Source organism: Plectropomus leopardus, chromosome 22 (genome assembly GCF_026936395.1).
Source record: "Plectropomus leopardus strain MGB_pleo_1.0 chromosome 22, ASM2693639v1, whole genome shotgun sequence".
Taxonomy (NCBI): Eukaryota; Metazoa; Chordata; class Actinopteri; order Perciformes; family Serranidae; genus Plectropomus; species Plectropomus leopardus.
Genome location: NC_142197.1, coordinates 10,192,136 through 10,215,917, shown reverse-complemented (window position 1 = coordinate 10,215,917; position 23,782 = coordinate 10,192,136). Strand labels below are relative to the sequence as shown.

The 23,782-nt window shown below is 37.8% G+C and overlaps 1 protein-coding gene across 12 annotated transcripts in view; it reads left to right on the top strand.

Annotated features, from left to right (window-relative positions):
* The window catches only part of pcloa (piccolo presynaptic cytomatrix protein a), a 77,849-nt gene extending 58,489 nt beyond the window's left edge, over positions 1–19,360 (top strand). For 5 of the 12 annotated variants that reach the window (XM_088073018.1, XM_088073015.1, XM_088073012.1 and 2 more), the window contains 11 exons: positions 2,065–2,091; positions 3,208–3,301; positions 4,212–4,283; positions 4,372–4,618; positions 5,193–5,441; positions 6,592–6,780; positions 8,370–8,511; positions 8,707–8,768; positions 11,201–11,335; positions 14,292–14,437; positions 15,020–19,360. In XM_088073018.1, the coding sequence (XP_087929144.1) occupies positions 2,065–2,091; positions 3,208–3,301; positions 4,212–4,283; positions 4,372–4,618; positions 5,193–5,441; positions 6,592–6,780; positions 8,370–8,511; positions 8,707–8,768; positions 11,201–11,335; positions 14,292–14,437; positions 15,020–15,163 (1,507 nt within the window). In that variant the 3' untranslated portion in view covers positions 15,164–19,360. The remainder of the gene's footprint in view (positions 1–2,064; positions 2,092–3,207; positions 3,302–4,211; positions 4,284–4,371; positions 4,619–5,192; positions 5,442–6,591; positions 6,781–8,369; positions 8,512–8,706; positions 8,769–11,200; positions 11,336–14,291; positions 14,438–15,019) is intronic. The other 7 variants (XM_088073022.1, XM_088073013.1, XM_088073017.1 and 4 more) reach the window with 4 other exon arrangements.
* The last annotated feature ends 4,422 nt before the right edge of the window (positions 19,361–23,782 follow it).

The following is a 23,782-nucleotide window of genomic DNA, read 5'->3' as shown; positions in this document are numbered from 1 at the left end:
TCTCATAAGTCCGGGGCTGCCTTTTTCACCGTGATTGCGCTGTAATGTAATTGACTCCCACCTCCTCTGCTATTTGAGGTCCCTCGAGAGGGTTTTTTTTTTTTTCCTGGGATCATTTTAGATAAAAGCAATGATATACGTCTGAGCTTTGCAGCCGCCGCTGTCTCAGGCCTTCAGTTTGACATGTGCAGATGCAAACACCACTGTGGGTTTTAGACAGGCTTAGGGTAATGCTGAAGGGACTAGAGCGGCACCCACAAGCCCTGCAGGCGCCCTGCTGGAAGTGGTTTCCGAAACATGTACACTTAGGCACATGTGTGCAAATACCCGAGTGTATGCTACATGTGTGTATACATGGACATGCTCACAGCTGTCAGAGCACCGACTGCAATCCATACAGAGGCTTTTCAGTTGCATCACAGATCTCCTGGCAACCACATGGAGCTGCTGCAGTGAAACAGGTGGTTATAAATAAAAGTTTAATACATAGCAACCAGGAAAGAGGGAAAGAATAGTCATGATTGGCGATAGGAACATGTCAATGTGAGAAAAGTTGAATTATGCTTCTTCAGGCTGTGCATAAGCAAATGTACATACTTCTCTTAAAGATGTGACTGTATGGATTATCACATGTAGCAGTCATTGTTGGAGCAAATGAAGGAGAAATCATTAAATGGAAATCAATATTACATGGGAGACAGTGTCAATAAATTGTTTTATCTGTGAAACAAATGTGAAAAAATCTGTATCACCCCATAAGGAGCTCTGAAGTACGTACAAAATAAAATTCTTGATAGGGCAGGGACTGTGAATTAAAGAGAGGGGACACAGTTTGTGGCAGGTTAAAAATGCAGTCTAAAAACTTTTTTTCTAGGGAAGAATAGCATGTTTCATATTCACTATATTTATTAGCTGTTATCTAAGATATACATGAAATAAAATACTTAATAAACGGTCATTATTTGCGCATTATAAGGAAGGGATACATTTTATGATAGAACAATAATGCATTCTGAAATAATTTGTATTCCCTATAGCTTTTCTAAGAAATAGCTTTCTCCATATTCACCACAATTATTAGTTATGATCTGATATATATAGGAATAAAACACTTAATGATAGGGAAGAGATTGTTTACAAAATAAAAAATACTTAGCAGGGCATTATTTATTATAGATAGCGAGTATATTTTGCTGCAGACTGAAAATGTAGTCTAAAATATTTTGTATTCCCCATAACTCTTTCTGTGAAGGAAGAAACTTCTAAATTTTTACCAAGTTTATTAGTTATAATCTTAAGTTAAAAAAAAAACAATGTAAAAATAAAATTGGTTGGATTTTTTTGCTACGTCACCTCACTTCCTCCTCTGCTCCTGTCATAAATATTTAAAGTAAACGTAACACCCTTCTCTATGTAGTTTTGCAAAGACATGTACTTGTATCTCTGCAGAAGCATAATTCCTGTTTTAAGTTTTATGAATTACCATACATTTGTGTCCAAATTAAGGTTGGTGTTTTGCAAGAATCTGTTGCACTATATCTTGTATATCAGCCAAAATAAAATGTTAATCCAAAAGATTTTCTTACTTTGAAAAATACCACTTTCGATTTTTCAGCGTAGCTTTTCGGGAAAGTAATGATGAATTGCTTGCCAACGAACTTTGTGCACGCAAATTGGGTTCAATTTAGTGGATGCTGTCGCACTCCTAGTAAGGGACAAAGATTTATAAATGCAGCCATCTGTCCACAGCTGTTCCACAAGCAGCAGATCTTCACTGCATTTGCCAAAGGATGCGTTACATCACCTGAAAGCCCTCTCAACACAATTCATAAGACACTCAAGCACAAATTCAATCCACCGCTGCAGCACATCACAGTCCCCCGCTCTCACCCTTTTTCCAAAACACCCACTTAATTAATCACACACAAAACCCAAATCTGCAGTGACCTCCCCCTCCCACATACACGCTCACAGTCCACAGACACTCTTTGACCCCTCACCCTCCCTCTGACTATTGTTTCTGTATGTTGTTCTTTATATTTAATGCATGCTGGACCCTCTCAGTCAGGTCATGGTTGTCCAGAACGCCAGGTATGTGACTTGACCACTTTGGTACTTTGGTTCTGTTTTGGTTGAAATTGAAATTTGGTTGTCAGTTTGGTGAAGGTGAAAAAATGTCCAAATTGGAAGATTGTTGATAAAAAAAAAATAGTTTGTTTAGTTCCACTAATTTCCTGAAATTGTGCATTTTCCCCGGTCCCCATACTCTCATGATGTTCCTCTCACCTTTAGGCTTAGCTTTGCATTTTCAAGGATATGAATCCCTTAATATTAACTTCCCATCTCCTTAACATAACAACCTAAACTTATACTCCCCTGTGCTGACAATTAACATTTTCCCAGCTAACTGTTGTGTTTTCCTGGTAGATGGTCTGTTTTTGTTGCCATTGTAATTTGATATCCTAACATTGAACCCTTTAGTTTGTCCCTGTTTTGTGATTAAAACCCCTCAGTAATGTCCTACATCGTGCCCTGACATCGTACTGTACCTTTGATGCCCCGTCACATTCAATACACACTCCCATTATTTTGCTATGCAGTCCTTATTCATCCCATTATTTTCCAGTATACAGTAGATTGTCCTTGTCTTTACCAAACTAACTCTTACAGACCTACTCATGACCTGCAGTCTTATATTAAACCTCACACACTGCAAAAAACATCCATCTTAACATGTCATTTTTCTAATCCAGTGCTGTATAAAGTATATTTTTCCTGAAAACAGGTGAAAGAATTAGCCAGTAAAGATTATGCCATTGTTTCATATGCAAGTTTACAACAACAACATCTTTTTTTCAAGTTTTTTTAAAATCCAGTGATTCGCAGAATTGGCACTTTACAAAATGAGTAAAAACAAAACGTCTTTTTCAACACTGGCATATTTTCGCTTGTTTTAGGACATCAAAATTTGATGAGACTAAATGACATCAAAGTGGACTTTTTTGCAGCCTGCCCTGACATTGTACCCATGCACGTAGGCCCACACATTGTTACCGTCCCAACAATGTGCATCACATTCATTCTCTCCCTTCTACTGTCTACATCGTGCTCAATATATTGTGCTCACTGCATTGTGGCGGTCCGCTATCCTCCGAGGCTTATGCATGTCTGTTACCAAGTATATCTTGTTGTGATGTGTTCCTGCAGTGCTGAAAACAAGAGGAGGTCCAAACATGCAGGGAAGAGTCTCAACCCTGAGTGGAACCAGACTGTCATCTATAAAAACATCCACCTGGAGCAGGTATGCGGTCATACATACAATACTCAAAGGCATAGCTCCACACAATCAATGTCAAAGACCTGAGTCATATTATCTTAAACCATCTCCAATGAAAATCAAGTTTTTAATTTGTTTATGTGTCCATGTGGTGTTTTTATATGCTACAGTACATATCATTAGTCAAATAAGCAGTCAACACCATGGGTGAAAACTTCAGTCTAAGAAATGCAGAGTACCAATGAGAATCTCAAAAACACGGATTCAGACAGCCAGACTCTGTTACATCACAAACTTAAGGGACCAATCCCATCATCTTGGGGGTTGAGGCTTTCTATATCAAAAGCATAACGCCACATCTAAGCCATTTTAAGACATAAGGGGATTGCTTTCCTGAAAATAAAAAAACTTATAAATATGTAATTTTGATGACCAGAGGTGAGTTTTTAGGCATTTAATCAATGCAAAGAGAGGAACATTAAAAGTTTGACAGTGTAATTTATTTTTGTATTAATATATTGACAAAGTGATATGAATATTGTGTATTGTACTTTCTATAACTCTGTAATCTCGAATGTATGTAAGCCATAAACCAAAAAACTCACAATGCGCATGTTCAGATGATGCCTTTTTTCTGCTGGCATGCTTTCTAGTATTGTGGCCACTGGTTTTAGTGGAGCAGATGGATATGCCATGGGGATTTAATTATATCATTTTAGATCCCATTTTAGATGCATTGGACCCATATCAATCACAGCAAATCTGTGGACTTCTGTTGTCTATTTTTTTTAAGCTGCTGAATGCCTGCTCCTACTTTAAGCCCAGATCATATGTTTTCTTTTTAAGGTTTATTTTGCCATTTTATTATGCACTCATCCAAGATAGTTAGTCATCATAACGGTGGATTAACTCTTTAACTGTCTGTGTGTTTCAGCTGAGGAAGAAGACCCTTGAAGTGAGCGTGTGGGACTACGACAAGTGCTCCTCTAATGATTTCTTGGGAGAGGTAAACCGGTTTGAAAAAATGTTTAATTCCCTGGTGCACTGATATATTTTCAGGCATAAGCCCACTAAACTGCTGTGTTTGTCCCCAGGTCCTTATTGACCTGTCCAACACCTCCCAGCTGGATAACGTCCCCAGGTGGCTCCCCTTGAAGGAGCAGAGCGAGGGGGACCACCACCGGCGCTCCCACTCAGGCCAGGGCCGACACAGCTCCTCTAAACCCTCCTCGCAGCACTCCTCCCCTAAAACCTCTGGCTCCGCACACGACAATCAGGATTCCCCAAAATCATCTGTCATAAAGAGCCGAAGCCACGGGATCTTTCCAGATCCTGCCAAGGGTAGGACACGATGAAATTCCCTCACCTGCTTGACTTAATCACCTTCATCCCTTAACAACCGTCTGTACTCTGCTGCTTCTGCTGTTTTCTTCTTCTCCTCTTGTTTTCTTTCTTCTTCTCTTACTTTGTGCTCTCTTCCTGTCACTGCTTCTCTCGTCTGTTTCTCAATATCTCGGTGTCTGTCCACCTGTTATTCTCTCACAGTCTTTTCTTACTACCAGCACCTTTCTATGCCCATTTTTGCACATCCATCGTAGCTTCTGCGTCATGCTTTTTTGCTTTCTCATGGTCCGTTTTCTTGGTTGTCATGATGTCACCCAGCTCAGAGGCCTAGCCTTAGCTTCCCTCTATCTTTCTTCTAACACAGAGGGCAACATGGCCGTGGAAGGCTTTGAATGATCCCCTAATTCAGAAAATAACCATCAAACTGAATGAGGATGCTTTAAGAACATAAAGAAGGCAGTTACTGTGGCTAAATTAGCCAGTTACTTATTCACCACAAAAGGTAACAGCCGCTAAGTAAAGTAAAGTAAAAATAGCTTTTTTGGTAATTTGGTAAATCTGGTTGTTTTAGACACGCAGGTGCCCACTATCGAGAAATCTCACAGTAGCCCTGGCACATCGAAGCCTTCCCCGTCCGAGGGCCAGAGCCAAAGCCACAGCCACGGACACAGCCAACACTCTCGCTCGCACGGCGCTTCACGCTCCAGCAAAAGTGCCGCACGGCAACACCATCAGGACGGCGGTGTCGCTGGAAGCGGCGTAGCAACGGGCGATGCCCCGCAGCAGTCACAGCAGCAGCCGCCGCAACGCCTCCAACCAAGTAAACCAAGACGCAAATAAAGCCCACGCAGCATGGCCTCCTCGCACTCATCTGTTTCTACCTTCTGTTATTTTTTCTTCTCCTTTAGTTTTTCTATTCTTGGTTTCCCTCACCCCTTCTCCCCCCGTTGTACTCACAGTGTGTCGACCTCTCACCGCTTCTCTTCTGTGTGTACGCACAAGTGTGTAGAGCCAGCACCTCACCTGTACTGTAGCACACTGTCTTTGACCTTCTCCCTTTTTTAATGACCCCAAAGAGGCTTAATGGTTGCTTGTAGACGGCCAGTTCAAACTACTTAAAATCCATTAAAAATAACTAAACAGGCCAAAAACAATTGTATTCTTTAATACTATTTTAATATGAAGTTAAAAAGAAATTAGCACTTTTATCTCGGTTCTTTTTTTTTTAGTTTTTAAAAGTAATTTAAATATATTAACTTTACTTAAGAAGAATAGAAAGCATGGGGAAATAAAGTAAAATCTGGAAAAGAAAGAGCACAGTTACAAGATATATTCCAAAGGAACAAATCAGCAAAATCTGTCAATTACTGTCAGTGCACAGTGACATCTCCAACTCTCTAAAAATGACAAGACTAGCATATTTAAACTTTTATTGCTGCAAGCTCAGTTCAGTGGGATAAGTTTCTGCTTACACGACAGATTTCTGTCACCAGCGAGCAGTTAAATATTTTGGATTGATTGATCCAAGCAGGGAAACAGAAGAAAGTTGCAATCCCACCCCTTCCCAAATATCATTAACCTCTTTTGGTAGTTTTATTTTTTAAATTTTATTTATTTTCTGTTTCCTTTTTAATAAACAACGACCAGCTTAACTGAAGCTCCTCCACTGAGATGGCTGTGCATGCAGTCCGCTAACCCCCTTTTCTGTTTAAACAACTATTGGACTCACGATGCACCTCAGTAGATGCTGCACACCCCGCCTCTTAGTGACATGCGGCAGGGGGCGAATGTGCACCGCACACTGTGGCTGCATGTGACTGACAGTCAAGCTGGTTGCCATGGTGAAGATAAACCGCTCTCTGAATCTCCATCTCGCTCCTCCCTCCCTCCATCTTAAAACTTCGACCCCATGACCTTTGTTCCCTGGCGTTGACCCCCCCCTTGACACCTGACCTGCGAAAACAAACCAGGCCAAAGAGGCCGCCTCTCGCTGAGGCACCAGAGACACAGCGTAGTGGGCGTGCTCACCATTCAGAGAGCCCAGTCTGATTGGCTGCCTGCCCTGCCATCGGTTGTGTCGGCCAAAGGGAGCAGAGCAGACGGCCGACACCTGACCCTCAGGAAAGCCGTGTCAGAGGAGAGGCCGCAGAGCACCGGAGGTGAGAGTTTGCCCAAGAGTCTCCTCTCTGTCGTGTGACTGAAGCACAGATGGAGCAAGGAGAGAGAGAGAGAGTGAAAGAAAGAGAGGATGCGATGCTACTAACGCACACCTGCAGAAAGAGAGAGGGGAGTCTTACAAGCTAATTAAAAAAGCCAGGAAGACAGAAAGTTGCACCACATCACCAGAGATTCATGCAGCGAGACGCGCTTTGCTTAACGGCCACCAACACAGCTCACTAATACCAGGAAATGAATGTGTCAGAGTCAATGCTGCCAGGTCTGCTGCATCACAACTATTGACTGATTACACAAGGGGCCTACCTGCACAGGCCTGGGGACCCCCTGGCACTCAATGGCAATATGTCAGTCAAACAGGCACCAACCAGAACGAAATGACTGCAAAGAGACATAAAAAGTCCATAAAAAAGATGCAAATGAGACAAAACAATAACTACACAAACAGGCAAAACAGACACAGAAAGACACAATACAACTATAAAGAGGCACAAAACAACCACAGAGAGACACAAATGATTACAAAAAGAAACTGAATGACTCCAAAAACAACCACAGAGACACAAAAAGGCTTTTAAGAGTGCAAACAAATACAGAGACTAAAAACAACTACAAAGAGACATAAATTGACTACCAAGAGACAGAAAATGGCAATAAAAAGGACAAAAAGTTACCTTTAAGAGACGCAAACAACATTTATAAAGAGGCAAAACCACCACAAAGTCTGTGTGTCTCGCTCCTCTGTAGGAGAGGTGGTAGGGCCTTTTGCATATCTGTGCCCAGGGGCCTGTTGTCCAATAATCCGCCTATGGTCACGACTCCTGCAGTGCTTCGATGACCTGATATTAGTGAGCTTTAGCAGTCAGTCAGTGACGATGTGTTGAGTGGCCTGAGAGAAAAACGCGTCGGCATGGATCCTGTTCTGCACCACATCCACGCATCTCACATCATTCATACTCGATCACACTGCCTGATCAGCTGTCTGAGAATTAAATGTTGATATTTAAAATTTTTTTTTTAAATATGTATAAACAGTCTCTTAAAAAACATTTATATAAAAAGGTACCCTCATAAACATGCTTTAAACGATATTAATGTAATTGATTTTAAACTAAACTAATGCTAAGATATTAGATTATTATTAATAGTTCATATAGATGACTAACAATGTCAGTAGGGTCTACGTGCCTCTTGTTTGGTCTTCTTTGGCATAAACATATATATGTGATGTTTCTCTGGATTTATGCGTCTGTTTCATGTTGAAGCTTTATATGTGAGATATTACTGTCTTGTCTTTGTCTGAGAGAGAGATTCTACTGTTTGCTCATATGCTTTGCGCGAGTCTGCAGTGTTTGTGTGCTATTCATCACAATCCAGCCTTTTGTCCCCTGAATAGAGTCCCCTTTTTGACTGCGGCATAAATTAAGTATGAAGCTGATTATGATGGATTTTAGTCTCTGCAGATATTAACTAATGCTTTTTGGCCCTAGTTTTTACAATCTTGGATCCGGCAGAAGTGCAATTTTTCTTCCCGTCTCTTTGTCGTGATGGGTGTGGTCGTGTCTCTGCACAGCTCGGTCAAGCTACAGATCCAGTGACGCCCCGGTCACAGCGGCCTCATTGGACAGCGGCCTGAGCGGCAGCGCTTACAGCCTGTTGGACGAAGAAGGAGAAATGAATGAGGTGGACAGTGCCATCTTCCAGGTGCCCCGATTGTGAGTCACCTTATTTAATGCATTTATCTTTTTTAAAAAAGCCACAGTTCCAGTCTTAGATATTTATTTGATGCTAAACTACTACTTGCATTACGCCCACACAAATTCCCTCATTCAAAGCGGAAGATATGCACTGTGATTTAAAAACTGTTGTGTAGTTTTATAATTTCTGTGTTTTGTTTCCTCTCTCTTTAGTGGAAAGATCCCAAATGGCACAGATGTGATGAAATCATCAATGGGACATGGTGACTCTGAAGGTTAGACATACAGAACATGCATGGGTTTATATATTCGTACTTGTTGGCAGAGGTGGAGCGGGAGGGGGGCGTCTGGGGCTCCAGCATAGACCCCTAGAATCTACCAAACAGCTTAACAATTTCTGGGGCCGTTATGTAATGCTGTTGGGCCCAAAAAAGACTTTTTTTCTCCTTATATTGTGAAAGAGACGTCTGTAAATCAGTTTTTGAAATTAACGCCAGCAGACATGGCAGTGCGTCCCAGTTGTGTGTCAGCCGCAGCACTTCTAGAGAAACGGTGGCTCGCTGATTTTTTTCCACTTGCTGCGCACAGTTGTCAGCAGAATTAGACAGTGAAATGGCGTTTTGATAATTATATTGACATTATACCACCTTTTATTACAGTTAATATTTCTTCATCTGTCATAGAGATACAAACACATGTATTTTACTCAAACTTTCCTGCTTCTGTTTCAAAATAAACGCCTTGTGACAACATCTCTGTTGACAGAATCCCATCAGTTGTCGAAACAAGGCATTTAATTGAGAAACATTGTGTTGTTGACAATGCAAGAGCTTGCTCAACCTCCTAAATGAGTGGAATTTGTGTTTTATATGTGGAAATACAGTACTCATAGCAGCAGGTAGCCCTGCAGAAGCGTCACAGCTACAATGCTGCCGGTGTGAACACTACAAGCGTGAAACAGCTGCAATTCGCCAAGGTTTCTGCCGCACGCTGCTCATGCATGCAGTGTATTCCAGGTGCACAACCCTTCAAAATAATTCCTTTCACTATCAAAAGTCGAGAAAAGCTGCATGATTTAATTATTTCACTCCTTTTCAAGAAGGACTAAGCAGCAAGTGGCTGGTTTGATCAGGAGTCGAGACCAACATTTTTGGCTTCATGTGCCACTAAGTAACTCTTCAAGCATTCTCAAGCTCTTAATGTTCTCTTAAAATCCCCAAATCTTGTATGTTTTTAAAATACTTTCAACTTTGTGTTATTCAGATAACAATATATCCCCGTGTGGTAATTAATGTTCATCTGTTAGAGTACTGAAGTCCACATTTACTTGGCATTGTTAGAGATCCTTTTTGCAGCCCAGATTATAATGGCATGGATTCAAATGCAAAAATAGGTTTCAAGATTAGTAATGCTGTTTATGCCAAACTCCTACTTTACCTATGTTATGCAACCTATAAAAATAGAAACATCAGATAATTTTGCATATTTTTAGGTGGCAGGAGTGAAAATTAGTCGTCCTCAACATTTGTTTTGTTGTGATTTTACAGAATGATGAAGACAGTTGGAAAAGAATTAGATACAAAATAGGATGTCGGCTCTACAGGATGATCTTCTTTCCATGGCAGCTGTCATATTTTCCAAAATTATGAACCAATTTTTAAGCATTTTTATCATCTTAAATGGATTGAAAATATCTGCCGTAGAGACTGCATGTTAGTTGATGCATTGATGCCTCTTAAAACCTTACACTAAAGATGCATTTTTAACATTTTAGGGCTGACTAAGTGACTCGGATTGTTAAATTCAAACAAAGTAAGCTCATCTTCTACCAGTATCCAAAACAGCATTTGCATTCAAATGTGCAGCCTCAAGGACTAATAAATGCAATAAAAATATAAAATTAAAATCAGTATATTTTTTTCCCCTTTACTGTCTTTTCTTATATATTTGAACATGTTTTCATTGTTAAAAACTGGTCTTTATATTAACTCTGCTGTTTTCATTGCAACCTAATATGCATTATTTACATCATATGTAGACATTTTAACTAATCAGTTTACGAGTTATTTTAATCAGTCTATTCTTGCTGATTTTCCTAATTTGTCCTTCCTGGCTGTAAAGTTTCTAGTCAAGTAGTTATGACTAATGCAAAGGAGCAAAGATGATCTTTTAAAAACTAAGTTTTGTTATCTCACTTCCCCGTTTATAACAAAGTGTGAGACTGAAGCTTATACACACAGATGAACACATTAACACATTTATTCTTATCGGCATGGCCTCTTCATCTCTTTATTATCTGCTCTCTGTTCCCTCAGTCCTTCTCTGTCAATGTGTCCTCTGGTCACACACACGCACGCACACACACACACACACACACACTGAGGCTACCATCACTGTTTGCCAGGGTCTTGTTGACCCAGCTTTCAAAACTGTCATTTCCATTCAGTTTCCAAGGCAACCAGAAGCCAGGCAGAGCTCCTCATAACTTCTCACCATCCTTGTTAAACAAATAAATGCGATTGCTCGCAGGCCGTGTTTGATATTACTCATCATGAGAGTACACTTTGTCTCCAGCGGGGGGCAGTCACATGCAGAACAGGGACACATTGATAGATATGGATTGCATTGAATATTTGCAGCTGAGAGAGTCAAACTATGCAGAATGTATTCACTGTACCGAGCTGATTCAGTGTGTGTGTGTATTTAGGTAAATCTCAGGTGATGGGGGAGATCAAGATCGCTCTGAAGAAGGAGGTTAAGACGGAGGGGGAGCAGCTGGTCCTGGAGATTCTTCAATGTCGCAACATCACCTACAAGTTCAAGACTCCGGACCACCTGCCTGGTAATTTAAAGCAACTATACACACAACACTTTCACATGAATGCTCACATACACTAACAAAGACCATATGTGCGGGAAAAAAGAAGTTTTATTTGTGATGACTAGAGCAGTGATTCCCAACTGGTCGAGCCATGGGGTCCAGATTTCTTATTAGTCATTCGCTCAAGGTCCACACATATAAATTTTGACATATTCAATTGTATTTCACAAAATGTAAACAAGACACACTTAGAACACAATTAGATTAAAAAAATATGGCCAGAATAAAGTGCAAATTACTTAAAACGTACCCAATAAATAGATAATAATAAATCGCTGCAAAAGCACAGCGGGTTAACCCTTTGAAACATGAACAAGCTGGCCTGATTCTTGTTAAGAACATGCGAAACAAGCAGTGAGCAACTTTAAAGAAATGACCCAAAGAAATTAGTAAAGGTTACAAGAAATGTTCTCAAATCTGCAAAAAAAAAGTAAAAAAAACAAATCCAAATAAGGAAATTACCTAAAAGAAAGTACCAAAATATACTAATTCTTATAGTATGATTTTATATTTCTTTACATTTTCCTTAGTTTTTTTTTTTTTTTAAATGATCTCCCTCTTTGTCTCTTTTTTTTTCCATATTATTTTTCTAACTTATGCTTTACTAATTTCTTGCAGTTTGTGGGACATTTCATGCTAAGTTGCTTGTTGCCTTTTTCTGAAAGAAATCACTTTCTGAACTCAGCACATGAAAACTGATATCAAAGGTTTCAAGAGCCCAATAGGTCAAATGATACCAAGACCAGGGCAATAAAATAGTTTCTGTATTTGAAAAAAAAACAGGTTGGCATGATACATGATTTCCTTGAGTCTGTAGGTCTGTGCTTCAAATAAAGTGTGTTTTTACAAAACTGACATGTTCACAAATCACTCGTGGTCCATTCAGAACGGACCTGCAATGCACTTTTGGACCGAACAGTTGGGAACCACTGGACAAGAGGATTAAAGAGGAGGGCCCTGAGAAGAGAGACAAACAAGAGAGAAGGGGTTGGACACACCTACAAGGACACACTGTGGTCTTTTTTCTGAACCGTAGTTATAGAAAAAAACCCTTTAAGGTCTCAACATGCAGGACTTCTAAAAAACCTTTATTGCCTTTGCCACATTTGTCAAAACTCTTCAAAATGTTTTTGCAGCATTCAAAAACAATTACATGTGATACATATCATTTTTTTAATCATTGAAATATTTGACAGCTGGGAGGCCCACACAGCCCACACTGTTTAGAAAGACTGGCATCTGACATAAGCACAAAATCCTCGCCAGTTTTTCTAGACGCAGAACCACAGGTGTCATGATGGCGTTTCACAGCCAACAGTTCCTTGGAAAGGAGCATTAGGCTTATACTTAATCCAGTCTCCAATAATATATGTGTGTAAGGTTAAAAACACCATTAAGGGCCCAGTGTGTAGGATTTAGACGGATATATTGGGGAAAATTGTATATAATATTCCTACCTATGTTTTCATTGGTATATAATACCTTGAAAATAAGAGTTTTTGTTTTTTTATGACTTAGAGTGGGTTGTTTTTGTCCACACAGCGGGTCCTCTTCCATGGAGTCCGCAATGTTCTACAGTAGCCCAGAATGGACAAAACCAAACACTGATTCTAGATAGGGCCATTTGCTTTTTCACGTTGCCACAGTGGCACACGGGAGCAGTTTCAACTGGTTTGCTAGATGCCACCAAATCTTTTACACTGGCCCTGTAAGACAGGGGTAATGTGCACACAAACATGTGACATAAGGGACACACTATGGACATAGCAGGGGTGTGATGTGTCACTGTGTGCACTTGGACAAGAACTGCAACTTTCACCATCACAAGCTTTGTTTATCAAGAAAGGTGCAGAGAGACAATGTGGAGAAAAATGGGTACAAAACCAGTTACATACAGCAAAGCTCCCAGATATTTATACAAGGCAATATTCTGATTTTTTTCCTCTGATTTTAATTGCAATAATATATGTTGCTTCATTTTTTAAATAATAATTGTATTTTTCAGACTTTTCATCAATTACACTATATAGTAATAGTAGTTTATTTGTATTTATTATATAGGCCAGCAAATTATCACAAGTTCAAAACAGGAAGCACTGCAAACACCCAGATGACAAATTAATATTTCTGTGAATGTCTTATAATTTAGAATCAGAATCAGCAGCACCCTGAGGCGAAAGGTCTACCATGGTAATCAGGCTTAGATTACATGTGATCCTGGCTTTATAAACACTGGACAGACGTGTCTCTGGTGTTCACAGAAACATCAGACTTCAGCGCAGCTTGCCGCCCCCTCGCCTCCTCTTGTAATATTTACATCTTAATACCCAAGCTGCTGGCTTCCTTTTTGATTTGCATTTGCATCCAGATGGAATCTGCACACAAAGGTTTTCTTCCATTGACAGTACATAGAAAGTGTAGTGTGTGTAGCAGTGACTCGTTAACACTTTATCGTGGCCATGAACTTCTGTGACTATTTCTAACGCAGTGTTCGTATTTATCCTCACACTTTCTTCTCTACATGTTAAGTGGCTTTGACCTCTCTTGTGGCCCTCTAGTGGGTACCTGCAGAAGCAAAATAAACTCCACCCATCTCTAAAATGAATGACCACAAACCTTGTTGAACTATGATGGCATTTTAGGGCCGTTGTTGGTAGAAAAGAAAATATGTACCAGAGGGAGGGGATAATGTTCTGAGAAAATACACCAAATGTTCTGCTTGGAAATTCAAATGTCCAAGATTGAATTTGTAAATTTATGACAAAAGAATTCAGATATTATCTTAGATTAAAGAGATTAAGAAGTCATACATTTGCAAGTAAAAAGTCAACTAAAAATTAAAGTCATTCGTGTGTGTGTGTGTGTGTGTGTGTGTGTGTGTGTGTGTGTGTGTGTGTGTGTGTGTGTGCGCCAACAGATCTTTATGTGAAGCTCTATGTGGTGAACATCGCCACCCAGAAAAGGATCATCAAGAAGAAGACCAGGGTGTGCCGTCATGACCGCGAGCCATCTTTTAACGAGACCTTCCGCTTCTGTATGAACCCCGCCGGACACTCTCTACAGGTACTCCTAAACCAGTCCTTAACACACACACACGCACACACACACACACACACACACAACAGGTGGGTAGCTTCATAAAGACATGCTTATTATTTAAATATGGCTATTTGCCTTCTTGCCAAGAGTTAGATGAGAAGATAGAGACCACTGTTTTGTATTGCTGCTGAATGTGAAGCTAGACCTAGGATATGGTTAGTTTAGTTCAGCCTTGAGACAGTCAAACCATTCCTGTAAAGAAATACTTGACCCTCAAAATGACCATTTGCTTATCAGTCTCTGTGTTTTGTTGAATACTGTGTATAAAAGACCCTTTGTTTTTCTGGTAAGCCTTGACTCTAAACGAAGAATTAATAGACGTTTTGATATAGTTTTACTGTTGTTAAACCTCACCACCTTTCACTTCAAGTTCAAGTTAAATTTTTTCTCTGTGTTTTGATTCTTCATTTACTGTGAAGGCAAGAAAGAAAAATAGTTTTTTTTTTCATTAATTCAGTGTTACACAAGGTGTATTGCTTTAATCATATATCAGTCTCATGTATACCTGGTAGATTCATATAGTGCTTTCTGTTCTGCTCACACCAGCTGTTCCTGGTGTCCAATGGTGGCAAGTTTGTAAAGAAGACCCTGATTGGGGAGGCCTACGTGTGGCTGGACAAAGTCGACCTACGCAAGCGAGTGGTGAGCTGGCACAAGCTGCTCGCCAGCACCGCCCAGATCCACTCATAGAACGAGACTCAGTCTAAAACAAAAAACTAAACCTGAGGGGGCACCAAGAGGTTTCTGTAACATCTGTAACACTGATCCACTCTCGATGGGTGATGGAGAGGGTTCTGTGGGTACAGGAGGGGGTTAAATATCTCTTTCTTAGATCTTTGTTTCAGGGCTCAAAGTTTCAGGAGATGCTTTTGTTCGTAAGGGCAGTTATGACGATGATTTCTGGAAGTTCAGTGGAAGCAGTTATGCGTTTACAGGAAACGACCACAAGTTTACAGGACGTACAGTGTACAGTAGGCTAACTGAGGAGAACACAGGTTCAGAGGTCAAGCGTGGAATCAACCAGGTATTACACACTTTAAATCACAACACACACACACACACACACGCACACAAGACAACTTTGCACACTCATTCATGCAGAAGAGACATTTTAATTCTACAGGGAATGGACACACTTGTGGATTCAAATTTATTTATTTAGATGTTTTATCCATGAAAGATTTTCCTCATTGCTTTATTATGAGCGCAGAGTTTTATTGATTTACAAAGCATTTTCGGGAATGAAATATTGAAGACTCCGCTACGGAGACCTCCTATTTATTTTTGTATTATGATATTAGCGTAGAGTTCTATCATTTGTCTCCTCCTCAATTATTTAAGAATCTATCCTGGGAAGGAAACATAGTATATTTTATAACACACTACCTAGCATTCCAGTTTGAGAGGGAAAAAAAAATCTCAGCAAGCATGAATTTATTAAAAACATCTCCTTATTCACATTGTTTCTCTCCGTAAGTGTAAACTATCAAATGATTATTGTTTGATAAATGATCGATATTATTATATATCAAATTGGACACTATTTATTGTGCGCATGAGTCTATCTATTTGGTATGCAGTGCCACATGTTCTGCACAGAAAAAAAAATCACCTCTAAGGTTCACTTTGTATATAGTGAAGTGTCATAGCTGGAAAATAATTATAACATATATAGATAGATATAGAGATATCTTTATCACAGACAATCGAGTCTTGATGATTGTGACATAGAGGTTTTATTTACCCATGATGCCCCTTTAGAATGTGACACATTTACCATATGAGATTTAAGTTGTTTTTTTTGTGAGATCCAGTCACATTACGAGTCTTATATCAGTCCTGCTTACATTTGTAGGAGCACGCTGTTGTCGTATTTTGCACTTTTTCTGCGTAGAATGTAAACCTTACATCGTCATCCTGCAAAAATGAAATAGAGATTTTTTTATTATTATTTTTTTTAATCTTTCTTAGGGGAGGAAGTAGAGAGGTGAAGTAAAGCAGCAGTATCGGGAGATACTGTAGCGAACAGAAGACAAATGGGCTGGAAACCATCCATGAAAAAGCACTATTGTCAGTGGTGTAGTGGTAGTTTATGAGATGGGTGTACTAGCAGGTTACCATGACGAAGTGGGTGTACTCTCCTTTGTATTCAAATGGCTTTTTGGCTCATAAATGGGTGTGCTATAAACTGCTCGTTCCCAATCTGGGGGGTCCCAACCCCGACTAGGGGTCACTGAAGCTTCACGGGGGTTTCATGATTTTCAGGGATGTAAGACAAATTTGTAAAAATAATAATATAATATATAATATATATATATATATATATAATATATACAGTTTTCCAGAGATTATTATTTAAATTATTTAAGACATAAATTCTAAAAGAAATCTTACTTAATAAGGGCACACTAGGATTAATGAAAAGAAAATCTTAAATTTCAAGAATGAGGTCATAACATTACGACAATAAAGATGCAATTTAACAAGAGAAAAGTCATGCTATTTTAGGCAAAAAGTTGTATAATTCTAAAAATAAAGTCAGAATTTTTAGGATAAAAAGTGATAATATTATGTGATTAAACTAGTAAATTTATTAGAAAAACAGTCACAGATTAAGGCCTGACAGTCAGGTAACAAAGTCTAAATTGTGTAAAAGTCCAAGAGTCCAAAAAGTCCAAAGACCTTACGGGACTATAACCCTTACCTCCGCCATGAAAGTCTGCAACTTTTTTTCTTTGAAATTTAGTAGTTTAATCATTACAGCTTTTTTTCCTCATAGTATTATGCATTTTTTCCCATGAAACAATATAACTTTATTCTCTTTAAATTGCGACTTTGTTTTTGTGATATTATCACTTTTTCTCATAATTGCAACATAATTCTGATAATATTAGGACCTTTTTTTTTTTTTTTTTTAAATTTCCCTAATCCTTCTTTGTTCTAAACAGCGTCGTCCTGCTTTAGAAATGTATCCACATAAAACAATTACAGAGCTAACAGAACACCTGGGCAAACTGAGTGTCAAACATTTAATTTCCATTATTGGATTCTTTTGCACAAATTTGTGTCTTTCCTGCATAAATGTGCAAATGCCTTTGATTTTGTCAAAATAAAATCTCCTCATAGTGTTAATATTGTGGGAGATAAAAGCACATTTTCTAAATATTGAGAGAGGATATCAGCACCAGTGGATAGTTGTATAGTTGAAATGAAATATCCATATGATATGTCACTTAAAGGGCCGCCAATTTACTGAATGATTGAAAAGGGTCACTGCTCACTACACCACTGACTATTACCATTCTAAGATAAGACAATGCTATTATTTAGCTTTTTTTTGACATATATGTGTTGTCTTCATATTACCATTTCAAAACGTCAGTGTTGAGTCTTTGAAAATCTGTCCATTATGTCCATATGTCAAGAGGCAGGAACAGCTGGTTTATTTGGCATTTTCAGTCCAACTTAGCAGTAAAACTTAATATCTGAGTGATTTCTATGCAACATCGACTGTGAAAAGAAAGTAACTGCGTCTTGACTTGCCAGAAACGTGAGAGGAAAAGAAGCATTTATATCCATTTTTCTTTTGCACTGCTGTGTTTTCATGTCCTCCACGAACCAACTATTTATTTAATGTGATATTGTTTTTAATTTAATGTGTTATTTTGTATTCTTTATTTATTGCCTGTGAGACTATTTCATATGTTGTATTATATTTGTTTACGGTACATATCAGGTGTACATAAAAAAAAGTGGAGAAATTTTGTTTTTATACACAATGTAGTGCTTGTTTACAAGGTTTAGAGGGCCTGAAACTCAGAGAACCAACTTTCTAATCGTCCTTGTGCACGAACACACTCTCATTTAGTTAAATTAACATGCACAGATCCTGAATTTCACATATTTATGAGTCGCGATAAGAAAAAAAAACATTCCTATTCAAACTTTTCCCTTTTTTTCTGCACTCCCTCTTTGAATAGTTCCATTTTCCAGTATCTGTATGAGAAATTACCAAAAAAGACATCATTGTAATCACTGGACGTTTGCCTGAAATGACAGTTTTTAAAGTCTGTGTGTGTTTTTTTTTATATTTTTCTTCTTTTTATACCCATGTGCTTGTGTGTAGCATCTTCATATCAAGTCCATGCATGCCATTGGCTTTGATGCATATCTCTTCTTTTAAGTGTTGTCTGTCTAAAAATATCAAAATAACACACACAGAATTACACACACTATCACACACACAAACACACACACACACCATCTCTCTATTTCCAACCTTGTAAATACATAGCTTTTTATACTGGGGTTTGGGCAGCAATAGGTCTTTTAGCAGACAAAAAAGGTGATTATAAAAGTAAAAGGAAGTTGTTTTTCTCTCGATCAATGTACAGTGGATGGACTGAGAAACGACCTTTCGTCTGTCTATAGAGACCCAGATTAACCCGACCCTTCGCACCAAACACTAAAGGTTTACCAGAGTCTAACTACACAGATCAACAACTCGAGCAGTTGCAGGAGAATTTAAATGTGCTCACACTGGATGTTGCATGTTTCGTTGGTGGTTCATACTATTTTTGTGTCCAGATATTATTAAAAGTTAAAATTGAAAAAAAAAAGAATGAGGTAGAGAAAGATATAGAACAAAAATGTTGTAGAGGGGGAAATTATGAATAAAAACCTATTAAAATTATTGATGATGTATGCTGACTGTACAAAGATTATGCTTGTAAAACCTGTCTGGTTTTTCACTTGTAAGTAAGCAGAAAAAAATATACTGTCATGGTTTTGTGATTGTATACAGGAGGTATTGATAAATTATGCAAATTGTGCTGTAAAAATGGCTGTTGCCCCATGTCTAAATATTAAATATCAGTACAAATGAAATGTCGTGCATTGCGTTATTGACCATAACACAGTTTTATTTTGAAAAAAAGTGGTTGATCTGGGTTACTTGCAGATGCTGTGAAGTCAATGATGTGTAGTAACAAATTTAACCACAAGATAGCGCCATGTGCTTTCATATTGAGCAAGAACTGTGCTCATCAACACAGATGATTTCATTTACAGGTTGATTAGACCTCTTCTGAGGCTGTGTGTGTGTGTGTGTGTGTGTGTGTGTGTGTGTGTGTCTGTGTCCTGTGGCTTGTAACCATCCAACTTTAAGGTGAGAATTGGTCTAATTAGCACCTTTTGTGTGTACAGAGCCTTAATGCTCACATATGTTTTATGTGCAAAGGCAGACCAAATGTTTGCATTGTTGAAATTGGTATTATGTGATCTGTGAGATCAAATATGGTTGTCATTTCCTGCTGCTGTCAGTGTTTTAGATGTTTTCATTGTGCATATGCTTTTTTTATAGCAGGAAGAGCACAGGTGTTGCTGATAACAATAATCCTTTATACCCTGGATGGACATCACATTTTTTGCACAGCACTCAGATGTTTTTGTATTTAAATCTTTGAAATAGGATTTCGTTCACTTTTTAAGCAAGAAAAAACCCATCAGCAACTTTGTATGAAATATCTCTTAAAATAAAAAAAAATAAATAATAATAATAATAAATTAATAAAGACAAGACAAATTACCTAAATTTTCACTTAAAAAAGAGTATAAAATATCTAGGGAAAAATATCAAAAAATTCTATTTGTAATTATTATACTTATATTTTTTTTAATTAGATCAAAAAATCATTATTTATATTTATTATTTATGTTTTATTGTAGCACTTTTCCAGATATTTACTTTTTTTTCTGTTCTAACTTTACGTAATTTTCAGATGAGCACAAATATATCAAAAAGTATCTTGTTACAAATTACAAATACTTGCTCATCAAGTGAATCAAAATAAAATACAAAATATTGGTATGGTAAAAAGTATTTAATTACAATGTGATTAAAAATGCAATAATACTATTTCTACAACTTGATATCATTACATAGTAGCCTCAATAGGGATCTGACGTGCACTCCCCTACACTAAGCATTTATTTTACTATTTAAAATGAAGTTTTTGACTGTTATGTGGTCCTTTTGACACATTTTGTTGACAGGCTTCCTTGTATAATCTCTGACTTTTAAAACTTGTCTTAAAACCCATTTTTATTCCTTGGCTTTCAACCCTACGTGAGACTCAAGTCTCACTAAGTTATTGTTTTTATTGTTTTTAAATTGTTTTAAAAAACAATGAAACAATTACCTTAGTGTTTATACCTGTTTTTTTCATCCATTTTGTTTTATTGTTTTATGTCTGCATTGTTTTGTCTATTTATGTACAGCACTTTGTTTCAGCTGTGGTTATTTTATAAAGTGCTTTATAAATAAGAGTTGAGTTGAACTGAGTTGACTTTCCATGAATTCATCCTGCATGTTTCCACTTTGATAGTTATTTAATTTCCTGTTTTAGCTAGGTAAAAAAATGCATCTTTAATTTGTTTTCTTAGACACAACTCCCGGGTGGTCTTCCCTCATTCTTGTCCTCGTCTCTCCCTGAGCTCAGTTAGAACAACAGTGACTATTCTTCAGTGCTTGTTTCCAAAGACATACGATCATATGGTTTTCACTCACTCAGTATTAATGAAAGATGTCCTCTTTGCTGCTCGAGTAAATCTTAGGAACAATCAGCCAGAGTATACACACACACACACACACACACACACACACACACTCACACACACACACACACACACACACACACACACACATATATATATATATATATATATATATACTGTATATTGTTGTGTGTCTTTTTAAATGGTCTCATAAATCTTGAGTTATTGGTCCGTGGCAATCCTAACATGGCAGTGCTGATTTGTGTGCTGTCAGTTGGTACGAAGGGACACTTCGTTTATAGAAATGATCTGTTGAGTTCAGCCCTGTCCTCATGTCATATTTTAGAAGTCAACCTCTATTTTGCCTTCACTAGATTGAAATGGCTCTGAAAGATTATAATTGTGTGAAGTCATAAAGACCTGAAGAATGTGCATGCAGCCAGGCAGCAGCAGCAGCTGATGAATGCTGATAAAATACAATGAAGCCGATAAGGAATTAATTACTTTGAGTTGAAGCCAATAGCTCAAAAGACTGGACATGTGTTGTTTACTTGATGAGTTTGTCATGTGTTTAACTGAAGTATTTTTGGACTGTTTGTGCCTGATAATGATCTGCTGGCTTAAAATACTCTTAATTCTATGATTTGTATGAACTAGCCAACATTTTCCGATTTGCACATTAGATAACCATTCTGGTGCGCTGGGAGCATTTGTTTATTTTTTCACAACATCACAACTTGATGTTTCTGATTAATTTGCTTATTCTACTCGCACTCCTTCTTGCTTCTCAGCTGTCATCATATTGCACATCATATTGTACAAGTTTAAAGAAATATTGTGCAATTTAATAACTAACATCCTGTACTGATCTAAAAATATTTGATATTGTGTGCACGGATTTTTAAAAGCTTATTGTTTAGTAGGGGATCAGATTGAACAGCACCCTTGAACTCATATACATGGATATATACATGGATAACAAAATTTCCACCACCAAACAGGCCTAACAGACGAAAGCCAAAGAGCCCCAAATGACCTCAAAGAAACTTATAATAACTTCAAAAGGGGCAAAACAACCAAAAAGAGACACAAAATTACCTTGAAAAAAGAACTCATAATATTACCCCAAAGAGACACACAAAAGGACAAAATAAAATAAAATAACTACAAGACACAAAACAACCAAAGAAGAAACAAAATGACCTCAAAGAGAAACAAAATAACCACAAAAAAGGGACAAAACAACCAAAGAGACACAAAATGACCCCAAAGAGACACAAAATGACCTCAAAAAGACACAAAAAGTGACATACAGAAGCAAAATAACTACAAAAAGGGACAAAACAACCAAAAAGAGACACAATTTGATGACATAGAGAAGCAGAACAATGACAAAAAGGGACAAAACAACTGAAAAGAGACACAAAATGACTACATGAAGACAAAAACAAACAAACAAAAAAAGACAAAAAATGACCAAAAGGAGACATAAAACAATAACAAAAATTACACAAAAGTGCCTCAAACAGAGAAACAATATCTACTGAAGGAGCAAAATCACTAAAATGAGACACAAGAATGAGACTTATTACATGTCTAGGCCCAATGTATCATAATCCACTAATTTTCCGCAGTCTTCATCCTCACTGTAGTTTAAAACTTGGGTTAATATATGAGTTTCAGCAGTTCTATAGTTCTTCCTGCAGGGGGAGTGAGAAACCAGTTTTGAGTCTCCTAGTGGTCTTTTTCCAAGTTGATTTCTTTTGTCTTGATGCATTCTTCTTCTGTCAAAAATGAGACGTCCAAGTTCACAAAGAAAATTATATATTGAATGCTTAAACGCACCTACCTTTTGTTTTTCTTTATTTTCAGAGACATACTGAGAGATAAAAACAAGAAACGTACATTTGTGTGTGCATGCGCGTGTGTGTGTGTGTGTGTGTGTGTATTTACAGAAAGCCTGTAGATGGATTATGTGTGTCAGCACATGCTGAGCGGTGACACTGCAGCTGCAGCTACAAACCACCTGTCTCTGCCTGCTGAGTCTGTTACATTTTTGCTTAAACACACCCCACCTCAACCATCATGAAAACGTTGTCAAATATCCAAATGATTTTTATTCACCACACAAAATTCAGTCTTTACTTCATTAACCAAGGACTTGTAATCTGTTATCATCATAGTGGAACCTACATTAGTAGTTCAGCATTTTGCTTTAACACAATAATTACTGTAGAGAGATGACATAAATAGCAGCAGAAAAAGGCTCTGGCATGTGGCAAAGGTCATTAGCAGACCTCTAATCGGAGATGTTTGCTTTCATGATATCTATATTAGACCACTAATGCACAACCAACTATTTCTAATTTCTTTTCAATTCAAAAAACTTTGCTGGTAGGACATTTGACATGCTTTGCCAAAGCACAGTTCCAATTAAAATACAGTGAATTAAATTAACAACAGATTGAATTAATAACAATATAAGTAAAATAGACTAAATGGGTATTTAAATTAGAAAAGAAAATATAATATATTAACGTATGCAGTTCATTTAAAAACAAACAAACTAACTGGCAAAATTGTACTTTTTTTTATTTTTATATGGATATTTTATCAAAAACAAACAAACAAAAATTAAGATGGGGTACAAATATATATTCGATTTAATCAGTTACCCTTATGAAACCAAACCAAGCCCAAATCTCTGTCATGAAGACCTCATGCCTTAAAAACGAAAAAGCCCGGAGTGGAGCA